The 21,545-nt window shown below is 50.8% G+C and overlaps 1 protein-coding gene across 10 annotated transcripts in view; it reads right to left on the bottom strand.

The window, feature by feature from the left end:
- Window positions 1-12,962: 12,962 nt before the first annotated feature.
- UBOX5 (U-box domain containing 5) overlaps window positions 12,963-21,545 on the bottom strand; it is a 39,258-nt gene continuing 30,675 nt past the window's right edge. For 9 of the 10 annotated variants that reach the window (XM_036244911.1, XM_036244909.1, XM_036244908.1 and 6 more), the window contains 3 exons: window positions 19,390-20,590; window positions 16,986-17,147; window positions 12,963-14,323 (listed from right to left, as the gene is read on the bottom strand). In XM_036244911.1, coding sequence (XP_036100804.1) covers window positions 14,115-14,323; window positions 16,986-17,147; window positions 19,390-20,590 — 1,572 coding nt within the window. In that variant the 3' untranslated portion in view covers window positions 12,963-14,114. The remainder of the gene's footprint in view (window positions 14,324-16,985; window positions 17,148-19,389; window positions 20,591-21,545) is intronic. The other variant, XM_036244916.1, reaches the window with a different exon arrangement.

The following is a 21,545-nucleotide window of genomic DNA, read 5'->3' on the forward strand; positions in this document are numbered from 1 at the left end:
ACACTGGTGGCCCCAACCTCCAAGCTTATACTTCTCCTGGCCAGTGACACAGGGCCTCTTTCTTGGTGTCTTTTATTTGATTTTTCAGAGAAATAACCTCTGGTTTTATTGAAACTCCACAGTTTCTTTCACTAATGTATACCTTTATCTTTGTTACTTCATTTTATCTGCTTTCTTAGAGTTGACTCTGTACTTCTTTTCTGTCCTCTCAAATTACGTATTTGACTCATAAATTCTCAGTTTTTCTCATTTAAAAAATGTTTTTAATGATTTTTTAGAGAGAGAAGAAGGAAAAGAGAGATAGAAACATCGATGTGAGAGAGAAACATTGATCAGCTGCCTCCTGCACACTGCCCACTGAGGATCGAACCCAAAACCCAGGCATGTGCACCAACTGGGAATCGAACCAGGACCTCTCAGTCCATGGGATGATGCTCAATCCACTGAGCCACACCAGCCAGGCAACCTTTCTCCTTAAAATATGTGTATTTTAAGGCTATAAAACTTCCTTTGTTCCATAAATTTTGATGTGGTGTCCTTTTATTGTCATTGGTTCTAAACATTTTATAATGTCCATAGTGACTTATCAGTTCCCTTCTAATTATTAAAATGAATGCTGAGTTTTGTTTTGTTTTGCTGTTTATATTTTCCACATGTTTGAGTGTTATTTTATTACTGATCCTCAATATTTCTGTAGCCAGATAATGTGGCCTGTGTTCTACTGATTCTTCGGAATGTGTTGAGACTTGCATTGTGGCCAAGTAGGTGGTCCTGTTTGGTGATTTTATGTGTTTGGTAATGTTACACAAGCCCTTAAAAAATAATTGTATTATTCAAGAACTAGGTATCAGGATTATGAATTGAATGGCTCGTACCTTCTCTGCCTTCCCAAATGTATGTTTACTTAACTGTTCATCTCTACGTGAGGTCTGCTAATGCCTCTCACTGTGGATGTGGGTTTGTCTACTACTTGGAAGATCTGTTGTTAGGTGCATACAGTGTTCTTGATGGATAATTCCATTTATCATTAAATAAAATCTCTAGCCTTAGTAGTATTTTTGCCTTAGGTATACTTACCTAATAGTAATATTGTGACATTTGCTCTCTTTTTCTTTTTTTTTTAATCCTCACTCAAGGATATTTTCCCATTGATTTTTAGAGAAAGTGGAAGGGAAGGAGGGAGAGAGAGTGAGAGAGAATCATCAATGTGAGAGAGACACATTGATTGGTTGCCTCCTGTAGGACCTCAATTGATTGGGCTGGGGATTGAACCTGCAATGCAGGTACTTGCTCTTGATCGGAATTGAACCCACAACCCTCAGTCTGCAGGCCAATGCTCCAACCATTGAGCCACACCAGCCAGGATCTTTTTCTTTAACCTTTTATTACCCACGTTTTGGTGTCACTGTGCTTTAGTTATGTCTGTTGAAATAGGACATGGCAGGACCTGCTTTTCACCTGACCTGTGTTCCTGTCTTAGGACAAGCCTGCTCTGCTCACATTGGTGGTGACCGATGACCTACTTGGACTCATCTGCATAGATCTAGCTCCTGTTCTCTGTTTCCTGTGGCGCACTCCCTTCGGCGCACTCCCTTCTTTTTCCTTCTCTCCTGTCTCCTAGTGAAGTGTCTTTAAATGTTATTTCGATCACTCAGTAGTTTACCCAAACAGTGTCTGAGGTAAATTTATATGCCTATCTTCCTCCAGAGCAGGAATTCCTTAGAAAGTGTTAACAAGGAATTCCTTCACTTTCATCATCCTAACAGCTGTTCTCAACCTGTGGGTCGTGACCCCTTTGGGGGTCGAATGACCCTTTCACAGGGGTCGCCTGAGACCATCAGAAAACACATATTTCCGAAGGTCTTAGGACAGAGACAACGCTCCTCTGTCCGTCTCCAGGCGGGTCCGCCCACATGCAGATAGGCCCACATTCAACACGAGGAACAGTCGTGGCATTAGGAAGGTTGAGAACCACTGCTTCAGATTGTTAATATTTTAGTTCCACCTTGTTGTTAAGACCCCTCACTACTCATTATTATTAAAGTCCTACTCACTCCCACCTCCTTTGACAACTAGATAGTTTGCATCTCCTGCTGGAGAAAGAAAAACATTATTTTCTCTGAGGCCAGTAGCTGCATATGAAGCCCAAGACTTAACTGATTTTCTCCAGCGGGAAGGCTGTATCCGGAACTGGTCTCTAGTGGATGGCCCTGGATTCAATTTAGAAAAGTCCTCTAGCCCTGGCCAGTTTGGCTCAGCGGTTAGAGCATTGACCTCTGGTCCAGAGAGACCCGGGTTCGGTTCCCACTAAGGGCACGTACCTCGGTTGCAGTTTGTCCCCGGCCCTGGTTGAGTCGTGCGGGTGGCAGCCACTCGATGTGTCCCTTTCACGTTGATGTTTCTCTCTCTCATCCTCTCTCTCCCTCCCACTCTATCTGAACAAAAAATGGAAGAATGTCCTCAGGTGAGGATTAAAAAAAAAAAGATTGCTCCTAGAAAAGTCCTCTTGGCCCAGCCGACACTCAACCACCGAGCCACACCAGCTGGGCCAAGAGGACCCATGCACCAAGAGGTCGACTTCCAGTCAGGGCACATGCCCAGGTTGTGGGCCAAATTCCCAGTGAGGGTCATGCAGGAGGTGGCCAGTCGATGTTCTCTCTCATCGATGTTTCTGTCTCTCTCTTCATCTCCCTTCCTCTCTCTCAAAAGTCAATAAAGAAAAAAAAAAAAAGAAGAAGAAAAGTCCTCTTGGCCCTGGCTGGGTAGGTCAGTTGGTTAGAGCATCGTTACCACACGCCAAAGTTTCTATAAGCCAAGGTTGTGGGTTCAATCCCCAGTCAGGGCACATAAAAAATCAACCAATGAATCCATAAATAAGTGGAACAACAAATTTGTCTCTCTCTCTCTCTCTCTCTCTCTGCCTTCAATAAATAAAACTTAAAAAAAGAAAAATCCGCCCATGTGGCTCAGTAGATTGAGTGTTGTCCCTTGGACTGAGAAGTCCCAGTTCGATTCCCGGTCAGGGCACATGCTGGGGTTGCGGGCTCGATCCCCAGTGGGGGCGTGCACGAGGCAGCCCATCGATGTTTCTATTTCTTTCTTCCTTCCTCTCTCTCTAAAAAATCAATAACAACATACTAAAAAGAAAAAGAAAGAAAAATTCTCTCATTTTCTAAGACTTATCCATCTTCTACACCAAACAGGGAAAATGTACATAGAGAGAGGCTGTAGAACAGCTAACGTGCTGACAACGTGTCCTCATCACCTACACTGTCGGTCATAGAACAATGTCTTGAAATGTGTTTATCACCATTTTATTCATGTGGAAACAGAGACACCAAAGGGTTAAGCAAATGTCCTGAAGCGCCACAGGTATCAAAGAGTGGGAGCAGCATCCCAGCTCAGCACCCCAGTGCCCGAGCGGCCCCCCAAGGATCACCGCCCGGGTCTTCCCGGGCTCTGCCGGGTTCGCCCAGGTTGTGATCTGTCATTTTGACGGGAAAAGGGGACCCCAGGAGCGCCCACCATCATGCCCTGAAACTGTTCATCGAGTGCCCTCACTTGCTTCAAAATAACAGGAGAGGGGCAAACTGGGTGAGGGTAAGAAGAAACGAGCTAGCCATGAGTTAAGAATTGTTGATATTGGGTGATGGGTACATGAGAGTTTATTTGACTAATTTGTATGTTCGTATGTGTGTGAAATTTTCCACCATAAAACATTTTTTGAAGTACCGGCCTCATCTGTTGTGGCACCTGGTATAAAATCTGACCAAATGTTTAGAAGTTTTAAGTCAAGCTAACATATGTTAAATAAAACACGTTCTCTCCACCCTGGCCAGTATGGTTCAGTGGTTAGAGTGTCAACCCGAGCACTGAAGGGTCTCAGGTTCAATTCCCAGTCAAGGGCATGTACCTGGTTTGCAGGTTCGATCCCCAGCCCTGGTTGGGGTCTTGTGTGAGGCAACCAATCGATATGTCTCTCTCACATCGATGTTTCTCTCTCTCTCCCCGCCCCCCCTTCTATTCTCTCTTGAAAAAAATAAAATCAATTGAAAAAATATCCTCGGGTGAGGATTAATAAAACAAACAAAGAAACAAAACTGTTCTCTTCCTCCACTTTGACAAACACACGTTCATGACGCCCCGAAGCCCAGACCGAGTTTGGAATCCTCGTGCTCTTCGGAGCTGGAGCTCCGCAGTAGAACTTGGCAGCTGGGCGGAGCCGGCCCCTCCTCACAGCTTTGTTTTGTCCCACATGCCAAGGGACGTGGACGGTCCAGGCTGCAGGTTAGGCTCTGACTGTGCACCTCACACACTGCCTCCCCCTCTCACCACAAAGGCACATTTGCATACTTCAGGTGTGGTTCACCTGGAGCACACACCCCTGGGAAGAGGACTCCTCCAGCCCTAGAAATAATCATGGGAAAGTCAGGCCGGGTGTCCCACCCCACAGCCAAGAGGGCACAGATTCTGGGCGGGCATGTCAGCTGGCCCACCCTGAGGAGGGCCAGAGCAGGCCTTCTAAGGCAGGGGACCAGGGCCTTTCTTGTCTGGGTCTTAGGCATTACTGGTCCTTGACTCTGTCAGCACCCACCCAGCACCCCACCCAGCACCCCGCCCTCGGGAGGCACAGGGTTGCACTGAGCCAGCTGCTTCATCCCCATCTGCCATTGGACATGGGTCCAAACCAGATGAACACGTTTCACTGCCTTCTGGCCCTTCCGGTACAACTCTACATGCCCCTCACGTTCTTTTGTTGTTGTTACTCCTTACCCGAGGATATTTTTCCATCGATTTTTAGATAGAGTGGAAGGGAGGGAAGGAGGGGGAGAAAGAGGGAGAGAGGGGGGTGGGAGAGAGAGAGAGAGAGAGAGAGAGAGAGAAACATCGATCTGAGACAGACACATTGATTGGTTGCCTCCCAAAGGACCCCAACTGGGGCTGGGGATTGAACCTAAACCAATGACCCTTGGGTCCGTGGGGGACACTCCAACCACTGAGCCAAACCAGGGTGCCCCTCATGTTCTTGCGAGTCTGTTACCAGCCCTCTGTTCCTGGTTCTGTGCTCTGTTTTGGTAAATTTGAGCAGAAGGGATTTACTAGAAGGCTACCCAGAGCTCACAGTTTAAGGGAAGGGTGGAGAACCAGGCCTGGAAACTGTGGTTCTGGAGGACCACGATACAGGAACCCCTAACATTCCATGAAGTGATGTCAGATCCCCCAGGAGCAGCGCCTGAGAGTGGGCCTCTCGTTCCAAGGGCTCGCGAGGGAGGGAAGCTGGGTGGACAGGGGAAGAAGCCAGTAAAGGTGGGGTTTCAGCCTGTCCCTCAGAGCTCCTGAGTGTGAGTTGGCACCACAGTCACCCTACCACGAGGCAAGAGGGTGTTTTTTAAAAATATGTTTCTATTGATTATTTTAGAGAGAGAGAAAGGAAGAGGGAAAGAGAGAGAAATATCAGTGTGAAAGAGAAACTTTGATGGGCTGCCTCCTGCACCACAACCAGGGGTGAAACCCACCACCTGGGCATGTGCCCTGACTGGGAACGGAGCCGCGACCTCTCGGTGCGCAGGATGCGGCTCAACCGAGCCACACCCGCCAGGGCAGTCTTATGTGTTCGCATGTTACTCAGTCGTGGTCAAGGAGGCTGGGAGAAGGAACCTCCCAGGCATCTTCTTGGTGAGGTGTCCCATAGGCTGAGGGCTCGTCTCTGGAGAGAGGCCAGCAACAAGCCATAAGCAACCAATTCCCACAGCATCTGCGGCATGATGGGCGCAGAATCAAGAGCATCTGTTCTAAAGATGGCTTCAAGTGCGGTCAGCTTGTCCCTGTGCTGATTCTCAGTCTGAGGACAGCTGTCTGTTGGCTCAGCTTGGCTCATATGCCACCCCTTAAGCGCCTGAATCAAGCGTCCTCAGACTGTATCCAGTGGAGAAAGGGTAATGCCTTAAAAGAAAATCAGGGTGAGATTATAAAGGGACAATCGGTGGTGTGGAGCTAAGACCTCCCCACCCCCACAACACCCCCTATGATATTTCTCTGAAATTAGAACCAGAGTCCCACTTTTCCTGCCGCCCACCTCTAACCTCCTGCAGGTCGCTGTGGTTGACCTAGAAATGCTTTGTTCACGTTTCCCGGTCTCTCTGCCCTACTAGGCAGCTTTCCTTCCATCAACATACCTTGCCATGGGGCCCACACCGGCTCTTCCGTAAGTGAGTCAGTGTGCGGGCCAGCCCCATGAGCCTGTTTCTCTCTCTGCGGTGACTGTCTGCAGCCAAACACTTGTCAGGACAGAGTATTAGCACAGGAACATTTTCAGGCTGTCCCCTTCCCTCTCTGCTAAGAGCATTGCCCTCCTGATTCCTCCCCCTAGATCCCTCTGTAGGAGTCGTTAGGAGTTTGTGGTTGTTCTAGTTACTACTTGCTGTGTAACAAACAACCTCAAAATGCAGTGCGCAAAATAACCCCCATTTTATTATGCTCGTGGATTCTGAAGGTCAGGAGCCCAAACAGGGCACAGCAAGGACACCTTTTCTCTGCCCCAAGGTGTCTCGGCCTCTGTGGGAAAGAGTGAACGGCAAGGGGCTGGAATCATCTGGAGACTTCTTCACTCACATGCCTGGCCACCTGAGCTGGGCTCGGCTGGGACTGGAGCTCCTGCTACCTGTGGCCTCTCTGTGTGGCTTTTCACAGCTTGGTGGCCTTAGGACATGCCGGACTGCCTGCGAGTTCCAGGGAATGAGTCCAAAGTCGTGTAGCGTTTTAGGACAGCCTCGGAAATCACACAGGGTCACTGCCACCCCACTGCGTGGGTCTGAGCCATGACAAGCCCGTCAGGGGTCAGGAGAAGGAACAGAGTGCCCCTTTGGCCGGAACGAGCGTCAGAGAATTAGCCATCAATCTTTTAAAGTAGTCGCGGTGGTGTGAGGGCAGGAGGAACCGACGAGGACTGTTTTGGGATGGACTTTGCCAGGAGGTGGCAGGTATGGGACAGCTGCAGAAGCCATGCGGCAGGCAGGTTCGAGGACAAGAGGGGGATTTGGAGTGTTGCTGAGTAACATCGCAGTGTGAAATGGCACGTTGTTCCTGAGTCTGTTTCTTTGGCTCTGAATCACTCTAAGACTGAGCCGCATGACGCTCTACAGACCAGGTGCAGGCAGGCTGCACCCCAGCCTGCCCCCGGGCTTCTTAAATGAGGAAACTTAAGGTTTGAGGCGCTTACCATCATTTCCGTCATCTCGTTATGGAAGGTCAATTTACCAAGGCCATCTCATGCATAAATCCGTGCCCCAGCATCTCATTTCCCCCGGTGTGCGTGCTCCTGGCCCCTCCTCGCTCCCAGGGGCCGGCTGCGCCCCCAGCCTGATCTCATCCTTCGGGTGGGAGGGAGGGGAGAGCAGGTGAGAGGGGCTCTCTCTGGAGGATCATGGTTCTGAGACAGGCTAATTACAGGCTTCCTAATTAATGAGCCATGGGGTTGCATTTCATCAGCTGAGTCACAGTTGATGTCTGGGCCCTGGGCCCAAGGGGAAGGTATCAGGAATTGTGGGAGGGGGAGACCGACCCGCTTAGGTCTGTCTCCCCCACCCTGCCTCTGCACTCCTCCTGTCAGACCCCTGCCCCACCAGTTCCCTGTCAGCGGCCCCCTTCCTCCCTAATCTTGCCTCAGCTTCCTGACACAATCCTGGGACTGTCCCCCGATCTGTCCATCCCTCATATCTTCCCACCCCACCAGGATCAAACAGGGCTCAATTGGTTACTGTTTCCCAGCACCCAGTTTCTCTTGCAAACGGAACCTCCCTCAAGCACCTCATCACACAGCTGGGGTCACTGTCCGCAGTATGACGGCCACACCTGTAGGATCCTAGAACCCACTGCCTTGGCCGAAGCCTGCCCAAGACCACTGCAGAGGGGCCACTCTGAACCTGCCCCTCACCTCACCCTTCTCTTTCCAGAACTGCACATGACAGGTAATCACCATTGCCATTTCAACCGGGAGATTTATCCTTTACATGACGTGAACTCTGCTGAGCCTTTATTAAGGGAACATCTTTTATTTTTGTGCCTAGAGGTGTAATACTGAGCTTTCAAAAGCTTAGTCATGAGTTATTCCATAATTAGATTTTCTGTGCTCCGGTTCTGGGTTGTAGGGTGAGCTTGGACCCTAGTGGATAGGTTCCTGTAAATCGTGGAGTTGGGTGGGCTCCCACCAGATCAGTGCTATCGGTGTCCCTGTGCCTGCACAGGGTCCCAACTCCATGGAGGGATCCTCACAGGCCCTTCTGTGACAGCATCCAGGCCACCTTTGTAAGGGGACCTGAGTCAGCTCCTTGTCAGCCTCTGCTACCTACAGAACATCTCTGGGGTTAAAAATTGGTGGCCTTTGAGTCAGCTTCTTCCTTCCTCCAGGAGCTGTGAGGATTGAATAAGATGATATATATGACCCATGGCACAATGCCTGGGACAGCGTGCTCAATACACAGACACTTTTTAAAAAACTTTTGAATGCAAACACATGGATGGCCTTCTAAGTCCCCATAATCTCGATCGTATATACAGAACATGTACGTGTGAACCACTAGTTCCTGGGCCTACCCTCTGGGTGAAGCTGGCCCCTCCACAGGGCCCTCTGACTTGGCTCCTCAGCTCCCAGAGGACTAGCTCTGGCTGCTTAGCTGCTTGCTGGTAGGGCGAGTTGTTCTCTATATTTTCACCAGGGAACCTTTGGGCTGGGATCCTAGACGTGGAGAGGCTGGGTCAGAGGGTTCCCGCATGTGCAACCTCACTAGGTACTGTCACATTCCCCTCCACAGGGCTGCAGCCCTTGCATTGCCAGCAGACAGGACAGCGCCTGCCAGTCCACAGCCTCACCAGCAGACTCTGGCCAAACTCGGAGACTTGTGCCAATCTGCTCAACAAGAAATGGTATTTCAGGGTTTTTATTTCATCACATCATGAGCAAGGTTGAGCATCTTTTGACATGTTTAAAAGGTTATGTGCACTTCTTTGTGTATCCTTCTGATTTTTAGGAGCTATAGCGATATCGACCACTGTCAAACAAGTTACAAATATATTTTCCAAGCTTGTAATTTGTTTTTACTTTGCTAATGATGACTCTTTTTTTCTATTAACATTGGGGTTTTTGTTTTTAATCCATACGTAGTCAAATTGATCAGTCTTTCGCCTTAGTGTATCTGGATTTTGAATCGGGGAAGTTTTCCTCACTCCTAGGAACTCCTCATTGTCCATTTTCTTCCGGTTCTTAGACGGGTTCATTCCTCCAGTGACCCCAGCACCTTACTGAGAGATCCACGTTTCCCTGGTTCATCGCCAACGTCAGCGCAGCACACTGGGTCTCCACACGCAGCGCAACCTACTTCTGGGTGTGTGTTTTTTATCCTCACCCGAGGACATTTTTCCATTTTTTGTTCAGATAGAGTGGGAGGGAGAGAAAGGAACAGAGAGAAACATCGACGTGAAAGGAACACATCGAGTGGCTGCCACCCGCACGACCAACCAGGGCCGGGGACAAACTGCAACTGAGATACGTGCCCTTAGCGGAAACCGAACCCGGGTCTCTCCAGACCGCAGGCCAACGCTCTAACTGCTGAGCCAAACCAGCCATAGCGAGTGTTTGTTTTTTTTATTCCTCACCCAAGGATATTTTTCCATTTATCATTAGATAGAGTGAGAGGGAGGGAGAGACAGAGAGAAACATTGGTGATAGAGACACATCAACTGGTTGCCTCCTGCATGACCCGGCCAGGGCCAGGGCCAAACTGCAACCAAGGTACTTGCCCTTGACCAGAATCAAACCCACAACTCATTGGTCCGTGGGCCAGTGCTCTAACTGCTGAGCAAACAGGCCAGGCCAATTTCTGGATTTTTAATAATTTCATTGGTCTATATATTTATAGGTTAGTTTCCCCCACCCCAGATGAAACTGTTCATTTTCAGGGTTCTCCTCATTATTTTGGTTTGTTCTTCAAGATGATCTTTTTGTTTTTTTAATCCTTACTAGAGAGTATTTCTCCACTGATTTTTTCAGACAGAGTGGAAGGGAAAGAGGGAGAGAGAGAGAAACATCAATGTGAACGAGATAGATTGACTGACTGCCACCCGCACCCCCCCCCCAACTGGGGCTGGGGATTGAACCTGCGACTGAGGCACGTGCCCTTGACCAGGAATTGAACCCGCAACTCTTCGGTTCACAGGCTGACATTCTAACTGCTGAGCCAAATCAGCCCCAGCATTATTTAAAAAAATTTTTTTTCTTTATTGATTTTAGAGAGAGAGGAAGGGAGAGGGAGAGAGAGAAAGAAACATCAATGAGACAACATCGATTGGTCACCTCCTGCATGCCCCACACTGGAGATCGGGCCCACAACCTGGGCATGTGCCCTGACCAGGAACCAAACCAGCGACCTCTTGGTGCCTGGCTTGATGCTCAACCACTGAGCCACACCAGCCAGGCCAGCCTTGGCATTTTTAAAGATAGGTTTTTATTGATTTTTTAGAGAGGAAAGAAGAAACATCAGTGTGAGAAAGAAACATCCATCAGCTGCCTCCTGCACGCCCTCTACTGGGGACCAAACTCACAACCTGGGCATGTACCCTGACCGGGAATCAAACCAGGACCTTTCAGTCCATGAGATGATGCTCCATCCACTGAGCCACACTGGCTGAGCCAACAGAACTATTTTTGATGGTGGAAATATTTTATATCGTGCTGTCCAAAAGAATAACCACCAGCACATGTGGCTATTAAGTACTAGAAATGTGGTTGATGTGACTCAGGAACTGAGTTTTTCATTTTATTTATTTCTAACTGATTTAAATAGCCACATGAGGCTAGTGGTTACTGTATGGGATAGTGCATCTTTGGCTAACTCCCAACCCAGCCATTCCCCTTCCAAGAACTGGAAAGAAGGGTCCTACCTGTGCAAGCAAACCAAGAGGCCAGGAAGGCTAGCGCGAGCTGAGGACAGGGCTGGGCAGGAAGCTGAAAGTGGGCAGAGGGGCCAGCTCTGCAGGAGGGGGCCAGCCTGAGGTGGCCCCACCCCCACCCAGTGGCCATCACAATGGCAGCCAGCCCAGCATCATAATACCACAGGCAGGAGGTGAGCAGTGGGCTGGCAGGCGGTTTCCTCCAGGGGCAGATCTCTTTGTCTGCAGACCTACTTACAGCAACCCAGGTGGCGGAGGACCTGTTCCTGGGGAATAGAAAAGCACCCAGCAGCTGAGCAGCCTTAAGCTGGAAGCCCACAGGAGGAAGCAGGCAGGCATGGGGACAGGGGGCCTGCTCTGTCCCAGGGCCCAGGTGCTGCAGGGCCCAGGCCTGACTGCCCAGAGATGGAATGCTCTGTGAGCACCAAGCAGCTGCTCATCTTCTTCCTAGCAATCTGGTTCTTCTGTCTTCTACCTCCAGGACTACTTCTGAGCCACCCTCCTTCCCGCCTGCTCCAGGCTGGAGAGCAACAGCAGAGAGCATGAGTGAGCATGGCCCACAGAGAAGACAGCCAGGACAGCCTCTGCACCTTGGAGATGAGCACCAGGCCCTGCCTCACAGCCTCGGGGGCCACAGCCCAGCCTCCTGCTCTGGGAGAGCCTAGGGCTGCACACCCCAAGCAGGTTTCATGATGAGTCAATGACACAGGAGAGGGCGAAGTGTTCCACAGAACCTGCGGTGGTCACGTCAAAGCTTTGCAGCCGAGTCTCTCAGAGTCAGTGGAGTCCTTGTGTTTGCTGCTTTGTGCCTGGCTCTGGGCTCTAGTGAGGAATAAAATGACTCTGAACCTACTTGGCAAGATAAATGTTATTCCCATTTTCTAGGGGAGAGAAACTGAGCCCAGAAGTGCTTAGTGGTTTCTGGCAAGGGTGATGCAACCCCCACTTCCTTTCGGTGGGGCGATTTTTAAAGAAAAAATTTTTTTCTTTATTGATTTGGGAGAGAGGAAGGGAAGAGGAGAGAGAGATAGAAACACTGATGAGAGAGAACATCTACTGGCCGCCTCCTGCATGCCCCCCACTGGGGACTGAGCCCACAACCTGGGCATGTGCCCTGACCGGGAATCGAACCGGTGACCTCTTGGTGCATGGGTTGTCACTCAACCACTGAGCCATACCGGCCCGGTGGGGCTCTTTAAAATGAGATAAGAATGAGCTTATAGGATGCAGGTGTGGCTCTACCTCCGCAGAGAACAGGAACTGTCCATCCCAGTGGTTCCCCCGCCTAATTTCCTAGCAGGCCCCCGCGGGAAGGGCATGCTTTATGCTGACCCCATGATGGTAGCTTCCTGTGGTTCCCAGGGGTGGGGCAAACAGGGCAACCACCAAAGAGCTCCCTGAGGCTGTCAACCTGCTGGTGGGAACTAGGCTGTTACCCTGAGACCATGACAGGCAAAGATAAAATCCCCCTACTCCACTCCAGTGACTTTGCTACAAATGCTGGGGCTTTACCTAAAACACAAACAAGCAAGGGGAGTAAGGCAAGAATCTGGAATGTCCCAGACATTTAAAGTCAAGGACACATGGGAGCCTCATCAGCCAGGAGAAAGGCCACCAGTGCAGACTGGAAGTCTCGTGAGGTTGCGTCAAGGGCAGCGCCACCAGGAAGCAGAGGGAAAGATGCAGTCGCCTTTGGGACATACAAATCCCCCAGGAACTCTAAAAAAAAGCAGATTCCTGAACCCCAACCCCAGACCTCTAAATTTTTGGGTCTGCACTGGAGTTCAAGAAGCTGAATTTTTTTTTCTACTTATTATCAGATGGAGTGGGAGGCAGGGAGAGAGAAAGACAGAAACATCAACGTGATAGAGCCAGGGCCGGGGACAAACCGCAACCGAGGTGCATGCCCTTGACGGGAATCAAACCCGTGACTCACTGGTCTGCGGGCTCACGCTCTAACTGCTGAGCCAAACTGGCCAGGGCAAGAAGCTGAATTTTTAATAAAATCCAGTGTAAAGACGAGTTCTCTCTGGCCGGTGTGCAAAGCTTGAAAACCAGAGAGAACGCCAGCCTCCATCCCCGAGCCCCCCGCCCCAGCAGGCCTGTGGGGAGGGAGAGAGCAGGAAGCTCGGAGCTGGCGGGAAGAGGCCCCAGGGCCCATCCACAGGTCCTGTGATGGAATCCCAAGGGTAAATATGCAGCCTCTCTGTGCTTTTCCTTGCCAGACACGGAAAAGCACGGTGGTTTCTCACTGACATTCTTCTAGTGACTAGAATCTATTCCATACAGCAAACAATATTAAGAAAACATATTTTCCCTCTGTGATTCCATAATTCCATAAAACTAAATTTTGTACGGGGGAAAAATATGCGGCCTACAAACAAGTTTTCCTGAAATGGGCCCCAGACAGAAAAGGTGCCATCCCCACGGGCAACAGCCAGCGCCGCCACCAGACAGCCAAGCGCGCTGGCACCTAGCCCCACGAAGGGCGCTCGAGCCTCCCTCCCCACCTTGCACACCCACCTGCCAAACCCGACACGGCATCTGACCTGAATTACAGCCTGACTGTGCCTGTGACGGCCGCCCTGGGACAATCCCATTCTGTACGGGTGCAGGAGGGGACAGGAGTATGACGGCAGACAGACAACTCAGGAGGAAGCCCCCAGAAGACATAACCATCGCTTTATAAGGCTCCATGTAGTCTGCCCGTCGGGGGCCGAGTCATTCACTCCGCAGACCCCACACAGTCCACTTCTGGGTGCACTGAAGGCGGAGGCTGAGACCCAGAGCCACAGTCTTACTGTGCTCCATGCATATCCACCCTGCAGGATTGGGGGTGCAAATAACTTGGGGGCCCTCAGCAGGGTGGGGCTGGCTCCAGCAGGCCCTGGGTTCTGGCAGAAAGGGGGGTGGCAGGAAGGTACAGGAGGGCAGAGACATCTCCCCCATCCCTCCTGGCCCAAAGTATGGCTTTGCTATCCTATTGCCACTTAAGCCGGAGTGGAGTGCCCCCCACTCCCGGCCTGTGCTCCACTGTGGGAGGCAATAAAGGGAAAGCCCTTGGGAAAGAGAAGGCCCCTCTGTGCCTGGGACTGGCCAGACCTCAGGGAGCTATGACCCTCGCTTCTGTTCCTCCCAACAACAGGTCTTCTCAGGTTGAGGCCAGGCACTCAGAAGTGGACCCGCAGCACGTCCTGGCTGGCGAATGGCTGCTGGCAGGCTGTGCATGTCGAGGGCAGGGAGCGCTGCTTCTCACCCAGGCAGGGCCGGCACAGGAGGTGGCCACAGGGAAGCTGGTACACGGGCTCCTTTTTGAAGTAGGGAGAACATACTCTTTTGCAGGAGGCACACTCGGGGCCCAGGACGCTCCCAGGCTGCTCTGGTGAGTCAGGGAGGAAACAGGCCAGGGTTAGGGAAAGCTGCCCTAGTCCAGGCTCCACCCTGGAGGCAGGGCACATGCCTAGAGTGGGATGAAAAGCTGCCCGCCGCTCCCTACCCCTGCAGCAGCCTGGCTGTGTCCCTCCCTTGGCCACCTCTGGCTGATCTGGGAGCAGAGGCACCAGGGAGCCTGGGAACCTGGAAGGCCTCATCTCCATCATCAAATCTCAGTGCTCCCATAAATGCTCAAAAAGAGCTGGCTTCTCAGGGCAATCGGGCAGCACTGGGCCCTCCCTCTGTCTCCCAAGATATACTTTCCCCTGGGACAGGTTCCCAAGGCCAGAGCAAGGCACAAGCTCACCCTGACAACCTTGATAAATTATAAGACAGGTGAGAAGCGACAAGAAAAGGAAAAAGCAGGAAACAGTCTGCTGTATCAGGACTGGGCGGGTCAAGGGGGTCGGGAGGCCACCAGCAGGGCAGGCGGAGGTCTGTCCGCAGCACACCTGCCAGCTGAGCCTGGGGCCAGCCTCTTCAGCCCTGCGGCTCAGAAGCTCCGTCCCCGACTGTCAAGCGCCTAATGTGCTGCAGTCTCTCTCCTTCCACACATCCCATAGAGCCTCCTGAATGAGGGCCACGGTGGGCAGGTCCTGCCACCACCTCCTGCCCCAAGCGGCACCTCTTCTCTCGTGGCTCTTGCCTAAAGAGGCTGCTCTTTCTTTCAATCCACACCCCTCTGGAGAGGGCAAGGATGGCCTTTTGGAGAAAAGCTATAAGAATGAAAAGCCATGCAGAGTGAGAGAGACAGCAAATACAAAGAAGGGGTGTCCATTAAAGAAAGAAGACACGGACATGTGACATGGGAGTGCGGCTCCAGATGGGATGGCAGAGGAGGGAGGGAGGGGCTGGAGCACGTGGGACTCCAGACAGCAGGAGTTCGATTTCACTCCAAGGTCAATGGAAGGCAGTGGAGGAATTCTAAGCAGAGGACCATGATCTAGTCTACATGACAAGGTCTCTCTGGCTCCTGTGAGGATGACGGGCTACGGTAAGGAAAGGGTGGCTGTTAAGAAGCAGCAGGAGCTGCTACAGGCGTCTGGGGAGCACAGCGGGAAGGGCGGGCAGAGGGCCACCCTGAGACCTACTCTGGAGGAGTATGAACAAGATTTGATAATGAACAGAATAAAATGTCAGTGTGAGGAGAACGAAGGAAAACGAAGGATGACCTGCACGTTACAGGCCTGACCAAACAGAAGATGCTGCTCTTTGCCCTTGATGGTGTGATAGGGGGTCGGGGAGGGGAACCTTTGGAGCAGTTCTAAGTTAAAAGTTCACTCAAGCTATCCATGAGTTTTTTTTGTGTGTTTTTAATTATTTTATATTTTGTTAATCCTAACTTGAGAATATTTTTTCCATCGATTTTTAGAGAGAGTGAAAGGGAGGGAGGGAGGGAGGGGGAAAGACAGAAAGAGAGAAACATTGATGTAACTGAGACACATCGATTGGTTGCCTCCTGCACGCGGCCCAACTGTGTCTGGGGATCAAACCTGCAACCCAAGTACGTGCCCTTGACCACGAATCAAACCTACAACCCTTCAGTACGTTCTAACCACTGAGCACACCAGCCAGGGTGATATCCATAGTTTTCCACGTGGAGGTGCCAAACAGCTTTCAGGGAGGTCAGGGTGTGAGTTCCAGGAAAGGTAGGAGCTACACAGGTGAACATGGGCAGCCACCGGTCAAGTGGGCTCTCACTTGGGTGCCAGGACAGAGAGAAGTGGTCCAGGACCAGAGCACGGAAGAGAAGAGAGAGCTGGCAATGGAAACTGCAGCAGGACCACCGAAAATGGTGAGAAGAGAGTGTACATCTGGAAGCTGAGAGAGAGAGAAGGTGTTTCAGGAAGGAGGGGCTGGTCGGCCGTATCAGGCGCTGCAGAGAGGATCGGCGACCATGTGCTTATGGTCATGGAAATGCTGGTCATTTGGAAAAAACAAGTTTTGGGGAATGGCGAGGATGGAAACAATCGGAAAGGAGGTGGGGATGAGGCAGATGGGAAGACCTGCGGTCTAGACTACAAGAGGGCCTGGCTCTGTCGTTAGCCCACCAGACCCAACCAGAGAAGATGCCCAGCATTCCAGTCAGGTCCTCTCACTCTGTCTTCTAATTGCTTCCATCATCCAATGTGGTTCCAAGTTCATTTTGGGCAAAGACTGGCTCAGTAAGCTACCACTGTTCTTTTCTAAGACTAAGAAAATGTTCATAGGAAAAAAAGATGACATACTCAACCCCAAAATTCACACTTACATAAAGCACCTCAAATTTCAGATGGAAGACAGACTAGATAAGAAAAACAAACTAAAAAGGCGTAACAAAAGTCCCCAGGACAGAACAATTAACACTGGATCTTAACAAAAACACACAGCAGGGTAGAGGGTAGCCAAGCCCTAAGCCCACACAACTACGGGTTGACTAAGAGAGCCTTTCTTGTGAAGAGCCCAGCTGCACAGGCAGCCCCTCAGCTCCCCTCAAAAAAGGAGAGAGCAGTTCTCCCCAAGGCCTGGGAGCTGGCGGTAAGGAGCTGGGCATGACAGTCCAGAGAGCCCGAGGCATGGCCCAGTATCCCACTCAAGGGCTCCAAGGAAGTGGACGGGACCCATGTTACCCGGGCCAGTGCCTGCCCTCCAGGAAGTGCTGGTCCCTCTGGTGCCGAGGTGCTGGAGCTGTCCCCTGGTCAGCCGCGTCGTGAAGGAGGACATGGAGCCAAGGGTGGACGTCAAGGCAATTTCCAAGCTTTGTGACAGCTTCTGCTCATGAGACATTGGCCCTGTCAAGAGATGCACAGACAGCAATATCCAGAGAGTTTCGGCAACAGAAAAGACCAAAATACAAAGTCCACTGAGGACAAAATGGCACTTCCAACTTTAAATAGACACAAACGTGCCCTGGCCAGTTTGGCTCAGCGGTTAGAGTGTCGGCCTGCGGTCCAGAGACCTGGGTTCGGTTCCCGCGAAGGGTACGTACCTCGGTTGTGGTTTGTCCCTGGCCCTGGTTGGGTTGTGCGGGTGGCAGCCACTCGATGTATCCCTTTCACGTCGATGTTTCTCTCTCTCTCTCTTCCTTTCTCTCCCTCCTCCCACTCTATCTGAACAAAGAATGGAAAAATGTCCTCGGGTGAGGATTAAAAAAAAAAAAAGAAAATTCTTCCCACTGTCTACCAGTGGATTGTGATGACAGAATACCAGAGTTAACACCTGGGGATCCTGACAGTTGCTACCCATCCCACTCGGCTTTCTGGGTTCCTGGGCTCTGCACCAGCTTTCCTCCTCCAGGACAACTGCAGGCAAGTAGGGGCCACCTTGTGGCTCACCTGCAGAACTGCAGCCTACTTTCTGAAGGCCTCCCTGCAGGCCAAGCAAATGACTGTGGCAAGCAAACATCCAGCTTTGCACCCCTGCTCCCTGCCCCCATTCCCTTCCCAGCAGCCTTAATCTGCTCTTTCCATCTCCTCCCTTCTGGAGACCCCACTGCTCTGCAGGGCTGCTGGCCTGCACTCTCCAGGCATTTGTGTCCTCTCTCCTGTTGGGTAAAGCAAAGCACTTATTACTGAGTGGAACAATGAAGACCTCACTCTGCCCACTCCACTATGGAGGGGCCTTCTCTGTGTGGTCTGCAGAAAGGCAAGCAATGGGCTCAGGGTGAAAGCAATGAGCAGAGGGGGACAGCTGCCCAAGGAAAGACCCAGAGACCTGCCTGGTTCACAAAATTGCCCAAAGTGGGGAATGAAGTATTTTGTCTACAGTTTACAGGACACAGGACATCAGCTTGGACCCTTGAAGGACCACTGGTCAGCATGGTCCTCTGTTACCAACCAATCTGTCAAGAAAATTTCTAATTTCTCTTATGAAGCAAATCATTCATACCAAACCTGACCAAATATAGCACGTGCGCGCACACACACACACACACACACACACACCAGTCCAGTCTCACTAATGAATGCAAAAATCCTAAATAAAACACTAGCAAACAGAATTGAGCAGCCCATTAAAAGAAGCATGACCAAATGGAGTTTACTCCAGGAATGTAGCAATAGTTCAATATTAAGAAGTCTATTAAAGTACTTTCTCACATTAAAAGACCTAATGACGAAAAATCGTAATTTCATCTCCATTGATACCGAAAAGGCATTTGACAAAATTCAACCAATCTTGGATAAACACAGTGAATAAACTAAATGATGTGGAAGAGTATCTGAAATAGGTCCCAATGAACCCCACTTCTTAATACCTGTGCCTTTGGGTACGCCCTCCCCTTGAGAGTGGGCTGGACTTTAGTGACTTGCTTCTCACAGAATACAGAAAAAGTGATGGGATGTCACTTTCATGATTAGATTATATAAATCCATCTTCCACCTTGTTTGCACTCTCTTGTGTACACAGCTACCATGTTCTGTGCTGCCCTTGAGAGGCCCAGGTGGAACGAATTGAGTGCAGACTCGTCACCAGCCAACAAGGAAGTGAAGCCTCCAGTGCAACCGTTCAGCAAAGAAATGAATCCTGCAACAACCACAGCTTGGAAGTGAATCCTTCCCGTCAAGCCTTGGGATGACTGGAGCCTCATCAACACTTTGACAGCAGCTTAGAAGAGTCTGAAGCAGATGATCTAGGCAAGCAACGCCTTGATTCCTGACTAGAGAAGCTATCAGGTAATGAATGTGTGGTGCTTTAAGCCAGTAAGTTTTGGGGTAATTTAAGCTGGCAAAGCAAAAACATAGGGCACCCGTTCAGTGTGGTTAGTGGTTGAGCGTCGACCCATGCACCAAAAGGTCACCAATTCAATTCCCGGTCAGGGCACATGCCCAGGTTGTGGGCCAGGTCCCCAGTGGACGGTGTGCAAGAGGCAGCCAACTGATGTTGTCTCTCATCAATGTTTCTATCTCTCTCTCCCTCTCCCTTCCTCTCTCTCTAAAAATAAAGAAAAAAATTAAAAACATAGGGCAATAGTGCCAAGTGTCACCTGGGAGGAGAAAAGATGACCACAGGCATGGACACAGGATGGTGGGTTACCTGTTGAGCAGTCCATGTGTGTCAGACCGAGCTCACTGGCGGCTTTCATTTTCTTAGAGGTGTGCTCTGAGGTAGTGGGTGAGACCAGAAGGCTTGTGGTAGAAAAGCAGGAAGCACTGACACCAAGGCTACCATCCGGGGCATGCTCATCCTGCTCCATCTTCCTTTTCCGAGATGGCATGGCAATGGAAGAAGGGGTCACTGCCAGGGCAGTCTGTGCTCTCCCAAGCAGGTGGCAGCCGGGGATGGAATGCTGGAGCAGGAAATGGTCGATCCGCGCCTTCAGGGAGGGGTGAGGCAGGGGCTGGGAGTGCGGAGTAAAGGCTACCCCTGTGAAAGGGTCACTGGGCACTCGACCCCATGTGGCTTCACTGCGGTTACACTTCTCCAGTGTGCTCTGGTCGATGACCTTGCCTGAGGGCAGCAGCATGGGGAAAGGCATGATCTCCAAGGTGATGGGATCCAGGAACTCCTCAGGCACATCCTGAATTACCTCAGCCAGCTCCTGCAGGCTGGAGGGGGCCTGCTGGCCCTCAGACTGGCCCCCGGGGTCACAGTCACTCTCCATGGGCAGGTCTGGTGCCTGAAGAGCCAAGTCCTGAGGGAGGTTCTCTGAGGCAACCAGCAGGACACTATCTATCACCTCCTGAGAGCAGGTTTTGGCCGGCTGACCCCACACTTCCAACCGCTTGATGCAAGGGATGCCACTGCCTGTCACGTGGGTGATACAGATCTTGAGATGGGCCACATGGTTAAGGGAAAGAGGTCCTTTATTCCAGAGCTCCTGGGCCACAACAGCAGGGGAAGGGAGGGTGGCTTCCGTCGGGCCAAATGGTGGCCTGGCCTTGAAGCCCCTGTGGCTAAACACTACTTGGCTCTGGTTTTTCAACAAGACTTTGCCTACCAAGGTGAATGCCCCCTTGTCCGGGATGGACGGCTCGGCTGGGCTCAGGGTCCGGCGCTCAGGGCTAGGCCAAGACGCTCTGCTGGATAAGGCAGATGTGTACACTTCCAGGCCAGTGACATTTTGGCCTCCCCCAGCTGTGAGGTCTATGTGAATCCTACAGATTTCCACATTAAAGGGAAAGGAAACTGTCACATACACTGGTGGCTTAATAAAATACTCTGTCCTAAAGCCGTGACTTCTCTTTGTGAGGTCTTCCGAGATGAGATTTTCCACTTCATAGCCATCAGCTGAAATCTAGAGTTAATGACAAATATGAGACAAACTGATTTGATGTGATCCAAGTGAAGACAACTAGTTTTCAAGAACTTACCTCTTCTAAGAAAATTCTTTAAAGAAAATCTGAAGTTCCTCATTTAAAAGTTCCTCTATTACCTCAAATTCTCCTGTTTATTTTTTTTGCAGGTACCCAAGATCAGGTCAAAAGCTGAGTACTTGACGGTGTCCCCAAGTACTGTTCATTCTTAAAAAATACGAGCAACAGCCCTGGCTGGTTTGGCTCAGCAGTTAGAATGTTGGCCCTTGGACCAAAGTCTCAGGTTTGATTCCAGTCAAGGGCACTTACCTCAGTTGTGGTTCCATCGTGTGGGAGGCAACCAATTGATGATTCTCTCTGACATTGATGTTTCTCTCTCTCTCTGTCTTTCTCCCCCCACCACTCTATCTGAAGATAAATGGGAAAATATCCTCAGGTGGGAATTAATATATATGAGCAACAAAACTCTGCCTAACTCAACCAAAATTCCTTCAAAATAACATCTCTGAAAAGAGGGCAGATATGGCCCTGGCCGGTTTGGTTCAGCGGTTAGAGCGTCGGCCTGTGGTCCAGAGAGACCCGGGTTCGGTTCCCGCTAAGGGCGCGTACCTCGGTTGCAGTTTGTCCCCGGCCCTGGTCGGTTGTGCGGGTGGCAGCCACTCGATGTGTCCCTTCACATCGATGTTTCTATCTCTCTCTCTCTGTTCCTCTCTCTCCCTCCCACTCTACCCGAACAAAAAAAAAAAAAAAAAAAAAAAGGGCAGATATGCCCTGGCCAGTTTGCTCAGTGGTTAGAGCATCTGCCCACAGACCAGAGAGTTGCAAGTTCAATTCCAGTCAAGGGCATGTACCTCGGTTGCAGTTTAGTCCCCGGCCCTGGTCGGGGTCATTCAGGAGGCAACCAATCAATGTGTCTCTCTCTCTTTCCCTCCACTC

This window comes from Molossus molossus, unplaced genomic scaffold, assembly GCF_014108415.1.
Source record: "Molossus molossus isolate mMolMol1 unplaced genomic scaffold, mMolMol1.p scaffold_m16_p_6, whole genome shotgun sequence".
Taxonomy (NCBI): Eukaryota; Metazoa; Chordata; class Mammalia; order Chiroptera; family Molossidae; genus Molossus; species Molossus molossus.